The sequence below is a fragment of the Bubalus bubalis genome, chromosome 14 (assembly GCF_019923935.1).
Source record: "Bubalus bubalis isolate 160015118507 breed Murrah chromosome 14, NDDB_SH_1, whole genome shotgun sequence".
In the NCBI taxonomy this organism is placed as follows: domain Eukaryota; kingdom Metazoa; phylum Chordata; class Mammalia; order Artiodactyla; family Bovidae; genus Bubalus; species Bubalus bubalis.
This window is the reverse complement of record NC_059170.1, coordinates 50792072-50809101: the sequence shown is the minus strand read 5'-3', so window position 1 is coordinate 50809101 and position 17030 is coordinate 50792072. Positions and strand designations below refer to the sequence as shown.

The 17030-nt window shown below is 41.1% G+C and overlaps 1 protein-coding gene across 5 annotated transcripts in view; it reads right to left on the bottom strand.

Moving 5' to 3' along the window:
• Positions 1-17030, bottom strand: part of NSUN6 (NOP2/Sun RNA methyltransferase 6) — an 82181-nt gene that overhangs the window by 37172 nt on the left and 27979 nt on the right. For all 5 annotated transcript variants that reach the window (XM_025264325.3, XM_025264328.3, XM_025264324.3 and 2 more), the window contains one exon: positions 699-780. In XM_025264325.3, coding sequence (XP_025120110.3) covers positions 699-780 — 82 coding nt within the window. The remainder of the gene's footprint in view (positions 1-698; positions 781-17030) is intronic.

The following is a 17030-nucleotide window of genomic DNA, read 5'->3' as shown; positions in this document are numbered from 1 at the left end:
GCTTCTGTTAGGTCCATGCCATTTCTGTCCTTTATCGAGCTCATCTTTGCATGAAATGTTCCCTTGGTATCTCTAACTTTCTTGAAGAAATCTCTAGTCTTTCCCATTCTACTGTTTTCCTCTATTTCTTTGCATTGATCACAGAGGAAGGCTTTCTTATCTCTCCTTGCTATTCTTTGGAACTCTACACTTATATTGTTGTATCTTTCCTTTTCTCCATCTTATATTGGAAATAATAACAACAGTAATGATAAATGCTGCCACCTAACCAGTAGATTGTAACAAATCACATCAGTTACTGTATATGAAAGTACCTCATAAACTAGATAAGGCAAATTGTTATATCACAGCAATTGATAACCATCTGACCAAAATCTGCTAAAGTAAACCATTTGAATCTCACTGTCACACGTGAAACACTAATATGTATAGCAAATGCATGCATTATTTAAGCATTAATATGCTGAGTTGGAAAGCAATCATTACAATAAGCTATTAAAACATTGTTGGGCAAAGGAAGGGAGAAAACATAGTTGAAAATCTCAGCTTTTTCTTGCTACCAAAGGTAGATCAGTAAATATACAAATACACTACAAAAAAAAAAAAAGTTAACAGAAACAGAACAAATCCTTAGATTTCAAATAATTCACTGAAGGATATTTCAATGTCACTAAATATTTGTTTTTACAAACACTTACCTGTAAAAACAAGTAGTTGGGCAGGACATTATCAAATGAAGGGCTGAGATACACTGGCTCTGTCATTCTTACGCCCACACCTCTGAAAAATGGAAATCTAAAATTACTCAGTGTAAATTAAACAGTCTAATCAAATGGCATCACCAACTCAATGGGCACGCGTTTGAGCAAGCTCCAGGAGACAGGGAAGGACAGGGAAACCCAGCGTGCTGCAGTCCACAGGGCCGCAGAGAGTCAGACATGACTCAGAGACTGAACAAGACAAACTCCACTTCTAGGAATACACTCAACTGGTATGTCAAATATAAGATGTTCCACCTTTTAAAAACCGTTTTCTATTCAGCACAAGATACTTAAGAGTATTCCTGTGGATTATTTCTGGATTTTTACCCACAATAGAGAAGTCCACTGGGAGCACTAAAAAGGATAAAGACACATTAGGTACACTGCATTCAGAGATGTGAATAGACTAAAAAGCAAAGACCCTCTGAGTCTTTATTCACTGATGCTTTCTCATCTTTGGTAGGAGATTTATGACCACTGTTATTGCCCTTTCGATTTAATAAACATTTTGTGAAAGCTTCATTTGGCCAGCCACTATGCTCAGTATTTGTATGAAAAATAAAAATCTATGTAAGAATCACACTGGTGGTAAGCCATTACAAACGTGCCTCCCTGCTTCCCTCTCAACTCTTTAGAGAGTAACTGCCCAGTGCTGACACAATCCATGGGCTGACCTTTACCCCCTCTGTCCCTACTGTGAGTGGCGGTGGAACTGACCACAGAAGGAATGGCCAGGAACCAGGACAGCACAGGGGAAAGTGATCCACCAAAACAGGTATCGCAGTCAGAAAGGCTCTCAGAGTCTCTCCAGAGCACATGAGTACACTGTTTGAGAAAAGCCAAGCATGGCCAGGTCCACAGGCCACACCAGAGGGAGAGAGAACAAGGGGAAACGACACGCTGTTCCAAGGATTAGAGGCCACAGAAGGAAGCACGGTCTGATCATAAAAGCAAAGACAAGAATCAGGACATGGGGATCTCCAGTGGCTCAGTGGTAAAGAAACTGCCTGCCAATGCAGGGGACCCAGGTTCAATCCCTGATCAGGAAAGATCCCTGAGCTTGTGCTCTAGAGCCCGGGAGCTGCAACTCCTGAGCCCACATGCCACAACTACTGAAGCCCTCATGCCCTAGAACCCGTGCTCCACAGCAAGAGAAGACACTGCAATGAGAAGCCTGCATATTGCAACTAGAGAGCAGCCCATGCTCGCTGCAACTAGAGAAAAGCCCATCCAGCAAAAACAAAGAGCCAACACAGCCAAAAATAAATAAAAAATTAAAAAAGAATCAGGATTTGAATGAGTTCAAGGGTACAAGCAGAGAAGAGAGTCCAGGGTGGGCGAACAAGACCAGAACCTATAGACACAGCAGGGAGACGAGCTCAGAGCTTATGAACTGGTCTGGGCAGAGAAGCACCTACACAGATGGTGTGGACCCTACTTGCTGTAGGCAGGTGGGCTAATTCTACTCACAACACTTCTGACAACAAATGTGTGGGGTTCTTTCTCACACCCAGCAACTCTCAATCTCTCTAGACACCAGGTGGATAACCTACAATTCAGTTGCCTTCTGACACACGGCCCGGGGTCATCGTCAGAATCCACAGGTTCAGTCCAACAAGACTGGACCCAAGCCGGGTGCCAAGTGCACTGCCCAGGCTGCCACCTGGCTGTGAACGGGGAGGTCACCAGACTCTCGCCTCGGCGTCAACAGTTCACCAGAAGGACTCACAGAACTCCGGAGAATAGTGTATTTATGATTACCAGTTGATTATGAAGGATACAACCAAACTTAAAAGGGATGCGGGGCAAGTTACGGGAGGGGGCACGGAGGCACCGCCCTCTCAGCACCTGGATGTGTTCACCAACCTGGAAAGTGTCCAAGCCCTGTCCTTCACTGGTTTTTAGGGAGACTTCATCACACTGTTGTTGTTGTGTAGCTGCTCAATTGGCCCAACTCTTTTGCAGCTCCATCAACTGCAGCCCACCAGGCTTCTCTGTCCATGGGATTTCCCAGACAAGAAAACTGGAGTGAGTTGCCCTTTCCCTCTCCAGCGGATCTTCCCAACCCAGGGATCAAACCCATGTCTCCTGCACTGGCAGGCGATTCTTTACCACTGAGCGACTCGGGAAGCCCAGTTTCATTACATACACTAGACCAATTAAATCACTGGTCACTGGTGCTTAGTTCAATCTTCAGTCCCTTTTTCTTCCCCAGAGATACAGCAAAGGCACTTGTAAGTGCCAACCTTCTAATCACACACTTAGCTGCTTTGGCAAACAGCCCCCATTCTTTAAGGGGATACAGCTGTCTGGAGGGGATACAAAAACACTCTTATCACTCCTAAGATTCCACAGGTTTTAGGAGCAAGTGGTCAGGAACCTGGGACAAAGATCAAATTTTTTATATACTACTTTTTTTTTTGGCAACTTCCAGTGGCACGTGAACAACTATCCAATCTGATCACACAGACCACAGCCTTCTTTCTCTAACTCAATGAAACTGAGCCATGCCATGTGGGGCCACCCAAGACAGACGGCTCATGGTGGAGAGGTCTGACAGAATGTGGTCTACAGGAGAAGGGAATGGCAAACCTCTTCAGTATTCTTGCCTCGAGAACCCCATGAACGGTATGAAAAGGCAAAAAGATAGGACATTAAAAGATGAACTCCCCAGGTCAGTAGGTGCCCAATATGCTACTGGAGATCAGCAGAGAAATAACTACAGAAAGAATGGAGGGATGGAGCCAAAGCAAAAACAACACCCAGTTGTGGGTGGGACTGGTGATAAAAGCAAGATTCGAGGCTGTAAAGAGCAATATTGCATAGGAACCTGGAATGTTAGGTCCACAAATCAAGGCAAATTGGAAGTGGTCAAACAGGAGATGGCAAGAGTGAATGTCAACATTCTAGGAATCAGCAAACTAAGATGGACTGGAATGGGTGAATTTAACTCAGATGACCATTATATCTACTACTGCGGGCAGGAATCCCCCAGTAGAAATGGAGTGGCCATCATAGTCAAAAAAAGAGTCCGAAATGAAGTACTTGAATGCAATCTCAAAAACGACAGAATGACCTCTGTTCGTTTCCAAGGCAAACCATTCAATATCACAGTAACCCAAGTCTATGCCCTGATCAGTAACACTGAAGAAGCTGAAGTTTAACGGTTCTATGAAGACCTACAAGACCTTCTAGAGCTAACACCCAAAAAAGATGCCCTTTTCATTATAGGGGACTGGAATGCAAAAGTAGGAAGTCAGGAAACACCTGGAGTAACTGGCAAATTTGGCCTTGGAGTACAGAATGAAGCAGAGCAAAGGCTAATAGAGTTCTGCCAAGAGAACGCACTGGTCATAGCAAACACCCTCTTCCAACAACACAAGAGAAGACTCTACACATGGATATCACCAGATGGTCGACACCGAAATCAGACTGATTATATCCTTTGCAGCCAAAGATGGAGAAGCTCTATACGGTCAGCAAAAACAAGATCGGGAACAGACTGTGGCTCAGATCATAAACTCCTTATTGCCAAATTCAGACTTAGATTTGGGGGAAACCAAAGTAGGGGAAACCACTAGACCATTCAGGTATGAACTAAATCAAATCCCTTATGACTATACAGTGGAAGTGAGAAATAGATTTAAGGGACTAAATCAGAAAGACAGAGTGCCTGATGAACTATGGAATGAGGTTCGTGATATTGTACAGGAGACAGGGATTGAGACCATCCCCAAGAAAAAGAAATGCAAAAAAGCAAAATGGCTGTCTGAGGAGGCCTTACAAATAGCTGTGAAAAGAAGGGAAGTGAAAAGCAAAGAAGAAAAGGAAAGATATACCCATTTGAATGCAGAGTTCCAAAGAATAGCAAGGAGAGATAAGAAAGCCTTCCTCAGCAATCAATGCAAAGAAATAGAGGAAAACAACAGAATGAGAAAGACTAGAGATCTCTTCAGGAAAATTAGAGATATCAAGGTAACATTTCATACAAAGATGGGCTCGATAAAGGACAGAAATGGTATGGACCTAACAGAAGCAGAAGATATTAAGAAGAGGTGGCAAGAATACACAAAAGAACTGTACAAAAAAGATCTTCACGACCCAGATTATCACGAAGGTGTGATCACTCACACTCACCTAGAGCCGGACATCCTGGAATGCGAAGTCAGGTGGGCCTTAGGAAGCATCACTACAAACAAAACTAGTGGAGGTGATGGAATCCAGTTGAGCTATTTCAGACCCTAAAAGATGATGCTGTCAAAGTGCTGCACTCAATATGTCAGCAAATTTGGAAAACTCAGCAGTGGCCACAGGACTGGAAAGGTCAGTTTTCATTCCAATCCCAAAGAAAGGCAATGCCAAAGAATGCTCAAACTACCGCACAATTGCACCTATCTCACATGCTAGTAAAGTAATGCTCAAAATTCTCCAAGCCAGGCTTCAGCAATACATTAACTGGGAACTTCCAGATGTTCAAGCTGGTTTTAGAAAAGGCAGAGGAACCAGAGATCAAATTGCCAACATCCACTGGATCACTGAAAAAGCAAAAGAGTTCCAGAAAAACATCTATTTCTGCTTTATTGACTATGCCAAAGCCTTTGACTGTGTGGATCACAAAAAACTGGAAATTCTGAAAGAGATGGCAAGAGATGGGACTACCTGACCTGCCTCTTGAGAAACCTATATACAGGTGAGGAAGCAACAGTTAGAACTGGACATGAACAACAGACTGGTTCCAAATAGAAAAAGGAGTACATCAAGGCTGTATATTGTCACCCTGCTTATTTAACTTATATGCAGAGTACATCATGAGAAACGCTGGGCTGGAGGAAACACAAGCTGGAATCAAGATTGCCAGGGGAAATATCAATAACCTCAGATATGCAGAAAGTGCATACCCTTATGACAGAAAGTGAAGAAGAACTAAAGAGCCTCTTGATGAAAGTGAAAGAGGAGAGTGAAAAAGTTGGCTTAAAGCTTAACATTCAGAAAACTAAGATCATGGCATCTGGTCGCATCACTTCATGGGAAATAGATGGGGAAACAGTGGAAACAGTGTCAGACTTTATTTTTCTGGGCTCCAAAATCACTGCAGATGGTGACTGCAGCCATGAAACTAAAGACGCTTACTCCTTGGAAGGAAAGTTATGACCAACCTAGACAGCATATTCAAAAGCAGAGACATTACTTTGACAGCAAAGGTCCATCTAGTCAAGGCTATGGTTTTTCCAGTGGTCATGTATGGATGTGAGAGTTGGACTATAAAGAAAGCTGAGAGCAGAATTGTTGCTTTCGAATTGTGGTGTTGGAGAAGACTCTTGAGAGTCTCTTGGACTGCAAGGAGATCCAACCCGTCCATCCTAAAGGAGATCAGTCCTGGGTGTTCATTGGAGGGACTGATGTTGAAGCTGATACTCCAATACTTTGGCCACCTGATGCGAAGAGCTGACTCATTGGAAAAGACCCTGATGCTGGGAAAGATTGGGGGCAGGAGGAGAAGGGGACGACAGAGGATGAGATGGTTGGATGGCATCGTGGACTCGATGGAATGGGTTTGGGTGGACTCTGGGAGTTGGTGCTGGACAGGGAGGCCTGGCATGCTGCGGTTCATGGGGTCTCAAAGAGTCGGACACGACTGAACAATTGAACTGAACTGAACTGAGTGGCACTTAGTTCCCAGGATCTTAGTTCCCGTACCAGGGAGCAAACCCAGGCCTCTGCAATGGAAGAAGCATGGAATCCAAACCACTGGACTGCCAGGTAATTCCCTATGTATTTCTTCTTATGCCACAGCAGAGTAAGTTTATGCTGCCCTGTAAGAGTGACATAATTTCAGTAGATATTCATGACTGTCACTGCGGTGGGTCTGACAACAAAGGTTAACTCCTTTTCTTCTTCACCCCGTGCCTTTACCCTCACTCATCTGTTTAACACTTGGTTTCTCCAAATCTGCACCTTCACTCAGAGTTAAAAGTCTCGTCCTTGCTCCAATCAGGATTAAATCAAACCACTTTTAAATTAAATGGTTCCTTCCCCTTAGCAGAAAATACAAAGACTTGAAACATCACTGCCTCATATTCAAAAGTCAGTTCTTCCTTGAGACAACTGGGCACTTACCTTGATCAACACCTTGCCCCAACCCCCAGAGTCTAGACCCGTACTGCATGCTCTGAATGATCACTCCTCTGTAATTCAAATGACTCTGACCTGTAGGACTCCAGTCCTCTGGAAGATACTGAAACTAACATATACTTGCCATCCTAACTCAGGTCCCACCTGTACTTCAGGATCTGGTTCCCCTTTGACTATCTCCTCCTGACCACACCTACCAGCAAAAAAGTATCCATCTGTATAGTATTTAATTGAAAATAACATGAGAAAGAATAATTTTAGCCAGTTATTGCTCATGTATGAGTTTACTCTTTCCCTTTAAACTATTTCTGTACAATGTACCTCCATATAATAATGCAAAATATAAGATCTCATAGAATAAACAATCAGTTGGTATATTAATCAATCTGAGCCTATGGATGATTCGATACAACTTGCATTCGAGAAACCAATGGACACAAATTCACTAACTGAATGTTCAAATATACTATTAGTGAAGTTGGTTCTAAAGTTTAAAAAGAATATAAGCAGTATATAAATGCAGCATTTCTTTGTTGTAGAAGCATGTTTTTCACATAGGCAGACAAAGAAATCCTAACAGAAAGCTGAGTTTAAAAATCAACAGCTTCTTGATTTCCTGACAAGATGGTGGAACAGAAGGACCTGAGCTCACCTCCTCTCACGAAAACACCAAAATCACAACTGAATACTGAACAACCATCAACAAACCAGAACCAGAACCCACCAATAAAGATGTTCAACTTCCAAAGACAAAGAAGAGGCCACAACAAGATTGCAGAAGGGATGCACTCATAATGTAATCAAACCCTGTACCCGGATGGATGGATGACCACATGGATGGATGACCCAGAAACTGGAAAATAACAGGATCACAGAGGTTCTCCCAGGAGTGAGTTCCAAGCCCATGTCAGGCTCCTCAGGCAGGGGGTCTGGCATCAGGGGGATGAGACCCCAGAGCATTTGGCTTTGAAGGCCAGCAGGGCTTGATCACAGGACTGTCACAGGACTGGGGGAAACAAATGCCATTCTCAGAGGGCACACAGGTCTCATGTGCCCTGGGACCCAGTTGGAAAAGGAGTGACCTCATAGGAGCCTGGGCCAGACCTACCTGCTGGTCTTGGAGGGTCTCCTGGGGAGGCGAGGGGCACCTGTAGCTCACTGTGGGGACAAGGACACTGGTGGCAGGGGTGCTGGGGAGTATTCATTGACACCAAGGCCCAGTCCCGCCCAATACATCCCTTAGGATCTAGTGTTGGGAAGCTCAGGCCAACCAACCAACAGGGCAAAAACACAGTCCCACTCATCACCACACTTCAAAGTCTTCCTGAACACATACCCCTTGAAAAGCCCTGCCCACCAGAGGGACAAGACCCAGTTCCACCCAGCAGTGGGCAGGCACCAGTCCCTCCCACCAGGAAGTCTGCACAAGCCCCTTAGACGAGCCATACCCACCTAGGGGCAGACACCAGAAGAAAGAGGAACTATAATCCTGCAGTCTGTGTAACAGAAAACAGAAAGTTAGATAAAATGAGACAGCAGACAAATACGTTCCAGACGAAGCAATGAGATAAAACACCAGGAAAACAGCTAAGTGAAGAGGAGACAGAAAAAGAATTCACAGAAATGACAGTAAAGATGATCCAAGATCTCAAAAAAGCATGGAGGCACAGAGCAAAAAGATACAAGAAATGTTTAATAAACACCTGGAAGATTTAAACAACAAACAGCATTGGAAATATAATAACTGAAATGAAAAATGCACTAGAAGGAATCAATAGCAGAATAAATGAGAACAAATAACAGATAAATGAACTGGAAGACAGAATGCTGGAAAGCACTGCTGTGGAACAGAATATAGAAAAAAGAATGAAAAGAAATGTGGGCAGTCTCGAGACCTCTGGGACAACATCAAAAAGCACCAACATTCACATTACAGGGATCTCAGAAAGAAAAGAGAGAAAGGGCCTGAGAAAATATTTTAAGAGATAAAAACTGAAAATTCCCTAACATGGGAAAGGAAACAGTCACCTAAGTCCAGGAAGTGCAGAATACCACACTGGATAAATCCAAGGAGGAAAAGCCAAGATGTGTATTAATCAAACTGACAAAAATTAAAAACAAAGAAAACACTAAAATCAACAAGGGAAAAGCAACAAATAAAAGATAAGGGTTTTCCCATAAGATTGTCAGATTATTCAGCAGAAACTCTGCAGGCCAGAGGGCTTCTGCACGATACATTTAAAGCAATGAAAGGAAAATCTTACTACAAGAATACTCTACTCAGCAAGGCTCTCATTCAGATTCAACAGAGAAATCAAAAGCTTCACAGACAAGCAAAAGCTAAGAGAATTCAGCACCCCCAAACCAGCTTTACAACAAATGTCAAAGGAACTTCTCTGGAGGGAAAAGACAAGGCCACCCTAGAAACAAGAAAATTGTGAATGGGAAAGCTCACCAGTAAAGGTAGGAAATAATCCATACACAAATATGATGTCAAAACCAGCAACTGTGAGAAGAGTAAAATGCAGGATATTGACAATCCACTGGAAATTAGGAGATCAGCAACTTAAAACAATCTTGTAAATACATATAAACTGCTGTATCAAAACCTCATGGGAAACACAAACCAAAAATTTTCTATTGCATATACACACACACAAAAGAAAAAGCAATCAAAACATACACTAAAGACTTGGTCATCAAATCACAACAGAAGAGAACAAAAGAGGAAGGGAAAGAAAAAGACCTACAAAAACAAATCCAAAACAATTAGCAGAATGGAAATAAAAATATATACATATCAATCATTATCTTAAATGTAACTGGATTAAATGTTCCAACCAAAAGACAGAGACTGGGTGAATGGATACAAGAACAAAATTCATATATATGCAGCCTATAAGAGAACCACTTCAGATTTAGGGACTCATATAGACTGAAAGTAAGGGGATGGAAAAAAAAAAGTATTCCACAAAAATGGAAATCAAAAAAAAAGCTGGAGTAGCAACACTAATGTCAGACAAAATAGACTTTAAAATAAAAATTATTACAAGTAACAAGGACATTACATAATAATCAAGGGATCAATCCAAGAAGATGTAACAACTGTAAATATACACGCATCCAACATAGGAGCACCTCAAAATTTAAGGCAAATGCTAACAGCCATTAAAGAAGAAACTGACAATAACACAACAATACTGGGAGACTCTAACACAGATTTCATCAATAGATAGGTCATCCACACAGAAAATAAGAAAAAATAGGCTTAATTGACACATTAGACCAGATGGACTTATTTACGTTCATAGCAGATTCTATCTGAAACTAGCAGAATACACCTTCTTTTTAAGTGCACATGAATATTCTCCAAGATAGATCACATCTCGGGCCACAAATCAAGCCTGGGAAAATGTAAGAAAATTCAAATCATATCAAGCATCTTTTCCAACCACAATACTATGAGATTAGAAATAAATTACAAGGAAAAAAACACAGACACACACAGCAGCTAAACAATACGCTACTAAACCACCAGTGGATCACTGAAGAAATCAAAGAGAAAATCATAAAGATCAGAGCAGAAATACATGAAATGGAAATGAACAACAGAAAAGATCAATGAAACGAAAAGATAAACGTATGTTTGAAAAGATGAACAAAATCGAAAACCCTTTAGCCAGATTTATCAAGAAACAGAGGAAAAAAGCTCAGATCAATAAAATTAGAAATGAAAAAGCGGAAGTTGCAATGGAGACCACAGAAATACAAAGTATCACAAGAGACTACTACAAACAGCTATATGCCAATAAAATGAACAACCTGGAAGAAATGAACAAATTCTTAGAAATGAACACTCTCCCAAAACTGAACCAGGAAGAAATAGAAAATATGAGAAAGGACCAGTCACAAGTAACGAAACTGAAACTGTGATTAAAACACTCCCAACGGGACTTCCCTACTGGCACAATGGATGAGAATCCGTCCGCCAATGCAGAGGTTCAATCCCTGATCTGGGAAGATTTCACATGCCACGGAGCAACTAAGCCCATCTGCCACAAATACTGAGTCCATGCCCTAGAGCCTACAAGCCATAGCAACTAAAGCCTGCATGCTCTAGGGCCTGCAAGCCACAACTAATGAGCCCCTGCGCCACAACTACTGAAGCCCACACACCCTAAGGCCAGCAAGCCAAAACTACTGAAGCCAGAGTGCCTAGAGCCTGTGTTCCACGACAAGAGACGCCACTGCAACAAGAAACCCGTGCACTGCAACTAGAGAGTGGCCCCATTCTTTGCAACAAGAGAAAACCCACACACAGCGGTGAAGACCCAGCACAGGCAAAAATTAAAAAAAGAAAAACTTCCAAAAAACAAAGTCCAGGACTAAAAGGTTACATAGGTGAATTTTATCAAATGTTTAGAAAAGAGTTAACACCTATCCTTATGAAAGTATTTCCAAAAATTACAGAGGAAGGCACCCTCCCAAACTTCTCTGAGGCCACTGTCACCCTGATACCAAAACCAAAGATTCCACACAAAAAAGGAAAATTACAGGCCAATATCACTGATAAACATAGATACACAAATCCTGAACAAAATACTAGCAAACCAAATGCAACAATACATTAAAAGGATCGTACACCATGATCAAATGGGATTTATCCCAGGAATGCAAGGATTTTTTTTTGTAAATAAGTGTGACACACACATTAACAAACTCAATAAAAACCATGATTGTCTCTGTAGATGCAGAAAAGGTTTTGACAAAATTCAACACCCATTTGTGATGAAAACTCTTCAGAAAGTAGGCACAGAGGGAACATACTTCAACATAACAAAGGCCACACGTGACAAACCTCCAGCTAACATCGTTCTCAATGATGAAAAGCTGAAAGCATTTCCTCTAAGATTAGGAACAAGACAAGGATGTCCCACTCATCACTTTTACTCAACACAGTTTTCGAAGTCCTAGCCATGGCAATCAGAGAACAAAAAGAAATAAAAGGAATCCAGATTGGAAAAGAAAACTATTACTGCAGATGACATAATACTATACACAGAAAATCCTAAAGATGCTACCAAAAACTATTAGAGCTTATCAATGAATTCAGTAAGGTTACAGGGTACCAAATAAATATACAGAAATCTCTTACATTCCTATGCACCAAAAACAAAAGATCATAAAGAGAAGGAAATGATCCCATTTACCACTGCATCAAAAAGAATAAAATACCTAGGAATAAACTATTGGGGGCAGGAGGAGAAGGGGACGACAGAGGATGAGATGGCTGGATGGCATCTCTGACTCGATGGACGTGAGTCTGAGTGAACTCCGGGAGTTGGTGATGGACAGGGAGGCCTGGCGTGCTGCGATGGTCGCAAAGAGTCGGACACAACTGAGCGACAGAACTGAACTGAACTGAAGGAGGCAAAAGACCTGTACTCTGAAACCTGTAAGACACTGATGAAAGAAATCGAAGATGACACTAACAGATGGAAAGATATACCACGTTCTTGGGTTCGAAATATTTTCAACATATTTTCCAAATAACTACCAAAGGCAATCTACAGGTTCAATGCAATTCCTTTTCAAAGAACTAGAACAATAAATTTTTTAAATTTGTATGCAGGGACTTCCCTGATGGTCCAGTGGCTAAGACTCCATGCTCCCAATGCAGGGAGCCTAGGTTCAATCCCTTGTCAGGGAACTAGAACCTGAATGCCATAACTAAGACCTGGTGAGCCAAATAAATATGTAAGTAAATAAATATATATATTTTTAAAATCTGTGCAGAAAACACAAAAGACCCTGAAGAGCCAAAGCAATCTTGAGAAAGAAAAACAGAACCAGAGGAATCAGACACCCTGGCTTCAAGCTATACTACAAAGCTACAGTCATCCAAACAGTCTCGTACTGGCACAAAGGCAGACTTACAGATCAATGGAACAGGGCATAAAGTCCAGAAATGAATCCAAACACCTATGGTCAATTAATCTATGACAAAGGAGGCAAGACTATATATAATGGGGAAAAGACAGTCTTTTCAATAAGTGGTTCTGAGAAAACTGGACAGCAGCATGTAAAAGAATGAAATTAGAATATATTTAACACCATATACAAAAATAAACTCAAAACAGATTAAAGACCTAAAGGTAAGGCTGGATACTACAAAACTCTATAGAGAAAAACATAGGCAGAATACTCTTTTACATAAATCACAGCAACAGTTTTTTGAATCCACCATCTAGAGTAAAGAAAATAAAACAAAAATAAACAAATTGGACCTAAATAAATCCAAAAGTTTTTGCACAGCATAGGAAACCATAAACAAAACAAAAAAACAACCAACAAAATGGGAGAAAAAGATGCAACTAATCTCCAAAGTATACAAACAGCTCATGTAGTTCTATATCAAAAAATCAAACAACCCAATCAAAAAATGGAAAGATCTAAACAGACATTTCTCCAATGACATGCGGATGGCCAAGTAGCTCATAAGAATACGTTCAACATCACTAATTATTTCAGAACTGCAAATCAAAACTACAATGAGTTATCACCTCACACAGGTCAGAATGGTCATTATCAAAAAGTCTACAAACAATAAATGCTGTAGAGGGTGAGGAAAAAAGGGAACCCTCCTACCTACACTGTTGGTGGGAATGTAAGTTGGTGCAATTTGGAGAACAGTATGGAGGTTCCTTAAAAAACTAAAAATAGAGCCACCGCATAAAGCGATCCCATTCCTGAGCATATATCCAAAGAAAATCATATTTCAAAAAGATACATGCTCAATAATGTTCACTGCAGCACTGTTTACAATAACCAAGACATGGAAGCAACCTAAATGTCCATCAACAGAAGAACTGATAAAGAAAATGTGTTACATATATACAATGGAATATTACTCAGCCATTAAAAAGAATGAAATAATGCCATTTGAAGCAACATGGATAGACCTAGAGCGTGTCATACTGAGTGAAGTCGGACAGAGAAGAAGAATTACCATATGCATGTCTTTTATGTAGAATCTAAAAAAAAAAAGATACAAAACAGAAAGAGACTCACAGACTTAAAAAATGAACTTATGGTTGCTGGGCGGGGAGGGATAGTTAGGGAGATTGGTGGTCATGTACACATTTAAAAAGGATAACCACAAGGACCTATTGAGTATCACACAGAACTCTGCTCAGTGTTAAGTGGCAGCCTGAATGGGAGGCAGGGTCTGGGGGAGAATGGATACATGTATATCCATGGCTGAGTCCCTCTGTTGTTCACCTGAAACCATCACAACATTGTTAATCAGCTATACCCCAATACAAAATAAAAATTCTTAAAAAAACAAACTAAAAATAGAGCCACCATGTGATCCAAAAATCCCATTCCTGGGCATAATATCTGAAGAAAATCATATTTTGAAAAGATACATGCATCCCCATATCTATTGCAGCACAGTTCACAACAGTCAAGACATGGAAGCACCTAAATGTCCATCGACAGAGAAATGGATAAAGATGTGGGGGGGGTGTGTGTGTGTGTGTGTGTGTGTGTGTGTGTAATGGAATATTAGTCATAAAAAGGAATGAAATAATGCTACTTGCAAGAACATGAATGAACCTAGAGATTATCATACTAAGTAAGTCAGACAAAAGACAAATATCATATGTTATCACTTATATGCAGAATCTAAAAAAAAAAAAAATGATACAAATGAACATTTTTACAAAACAGAAACAGACTTACAGACTTAGAGATCAAATATGGTTACCAGGGAGAAGAACAACAGGGAGGGACAGATTGGAGGCTGGAATTAACAAGCTGGAATCAAGACTGCGGGGACAAATAGCAATAACCTCAGATATGCAGATGACACCACCTTTATGGCAGAGAGTGAAAAACAACTAAAGAGCCTCTTGATGAAAGTGAAAGAGAGTGAAAAAGTTGGCATGAAACTCAACATTCAGAAAACTAAGATCATGGCATGTGGTCCCATCACTTCATGGCAAATAGATGGGGAAACAGTGGCTGACTTTATTTTTCTGGGCTCCAAAATCACTGCAGATGGTGACTGCAGCCATGAAATTAAAAGTCACTTACTCCTTGGAAGGAAAGTTATGACCAACCTAAACAGCATATTAAAAAGCAGAGACATTACTTTGTCAACAGATGTCTGTCTAGTCAAGGCTATGGTTTTTCCAGTAGTCATGTATGGATATGAGAGTTGGACTATAAAGAAAGCTGAGTGCCAAAGTATTGATGCTTTTGAACTGTGGTGTTGAAGACGACTCTTGAGAGTCCCTTGGACTGCAAGGGGATCCAACCAGTCCATCCTAAAGGAGATCAGTCCTGGGTATTCATTGGAAGGACTGATGTTGAAGCAGAAACTCCAATACTTTGGCCACCTGAAGTGCTGACTCATTTGAAAAGACCCTGATGCTGGGAAAGATTGGGGGCAGGAGGAGAAGGGGACAACAGAGGATGAGATGGTTGGATGGCATCACTGACTCAATGGACACAGGTTTGGGTGGACTCCGGGAGTTGGTGATGGACAGGGAGGCCTGGCGTGCTGCAGTTCATGGGGTCACAAAGAGTCGGACACAACTGAGCGACTGAACTGAACTATGTATAAAACAGATAATCCACAAGGACCTACTATAGAGTATAAGGAACTCTACTGAATACTCTGTAATAATCTATATGGGAAAATAATCCAAAAAATAGATATATGAACTAAATCACATTTCTGTACATTTATAACTAATGCAACATTGTAAATATTCTTATACTCCAAAAAAAATTAAGAATTTTTTCTAAAAATCAACAGTTTCTTGAAAGATGGCTACATTCTACTCCGATCAACAAAGAGAACAGTACTCAGAAGTCTGTGGACCCAATTACTGGAACCACCACATCAAATAAGAAGATGAAATGTGTACCGCCTATAACAAACTAAAGGAAGCAGTCAAACTATCAACTCCCTATTACAGACCCAAAGATTAACACATAGATGTATGCATAATCTTCATATTCAGAAGCACTTCCAAGATGAAGAATTTATTTGTTCTTGGTCATCTGGAAAGTACTGCCACCTCTAGATGGAGGGAATAGCCTATGTCTTTAGAAGAATTAACATCAACTATAAATTCAAATTGCTGAAATATGAAAAACTGTCCTAGGAATCAGGTAAGTGGCTCTCTTTTAGCTGAATAAATTCACAGCTTTCAGTGTGTCTCCATTAGCTGTCAACTTTGTAGTACCAGAGCTGTCTACAGAATTTCTGAAACAGCCTGAAAACACTAAGCAATAATAAAGACACAAATGAACCTACCTACAAAACAGAAACGACTCACAGACTTGTGGTTTCCAAGAGGGAGTTGGGGCAAGAGGTGGATTGGGAGTTTAGGATTAAGAGATATAAGTTTTATATACAGGATGGATAAACAGCAAGGTCCTTCTGTATAGCATAGGGAACTACATTCAATATCCTGTAATAAACATAATGGAAAAGAATATAAAAAAGAATATGTACATATGTATATCTGAGTCACTTTGCTGTATAGTAGAAATGAACACAACACTGTAAATCAACTGTATTTCGATTTTAAAAATTATAAGAAACTGGATTATACACAGATTTAATTTGCTTAGCGCCTGCTGGTAAAGAATCCACCTGCAATGCAGGAGACCCTGGTTCGATTTCTGGGTCGGGAAGATCCGCTGGCAGGGATAGGCTACCCACTCCAGTATTCTTGGGCTTCCCTGGTGGCTCAGCTAGGAAAGAATCCCCCTGTAATGTGGGAGACATGGGTTCGATCCCTGGGTTGGGAAGATCCCCTGGAGAAGGGAAAGGCTACCCACTCCAGTATTCTGGCCTGGAGAATTCCATGGACTGTATAGTCCATGGGGTTGCAAAGAGTTGGACGTGACTGAGTGACTTTCACTTTCACTTGTAGCAACCAGAGATGATTTTACACTAACTTGTTTTAATTAAGGTGAGCAGGATTTCCCTGGTGGCCCAGTGGATAAGAAACCACCTGCCAATGCTGGGGACACAGATTCGATCCCTGATCTGAGAAGATCCCACATGCCGCAGAGCAACTAAGCCCGGGCACCACATCTACGGAGCCTGTGCTC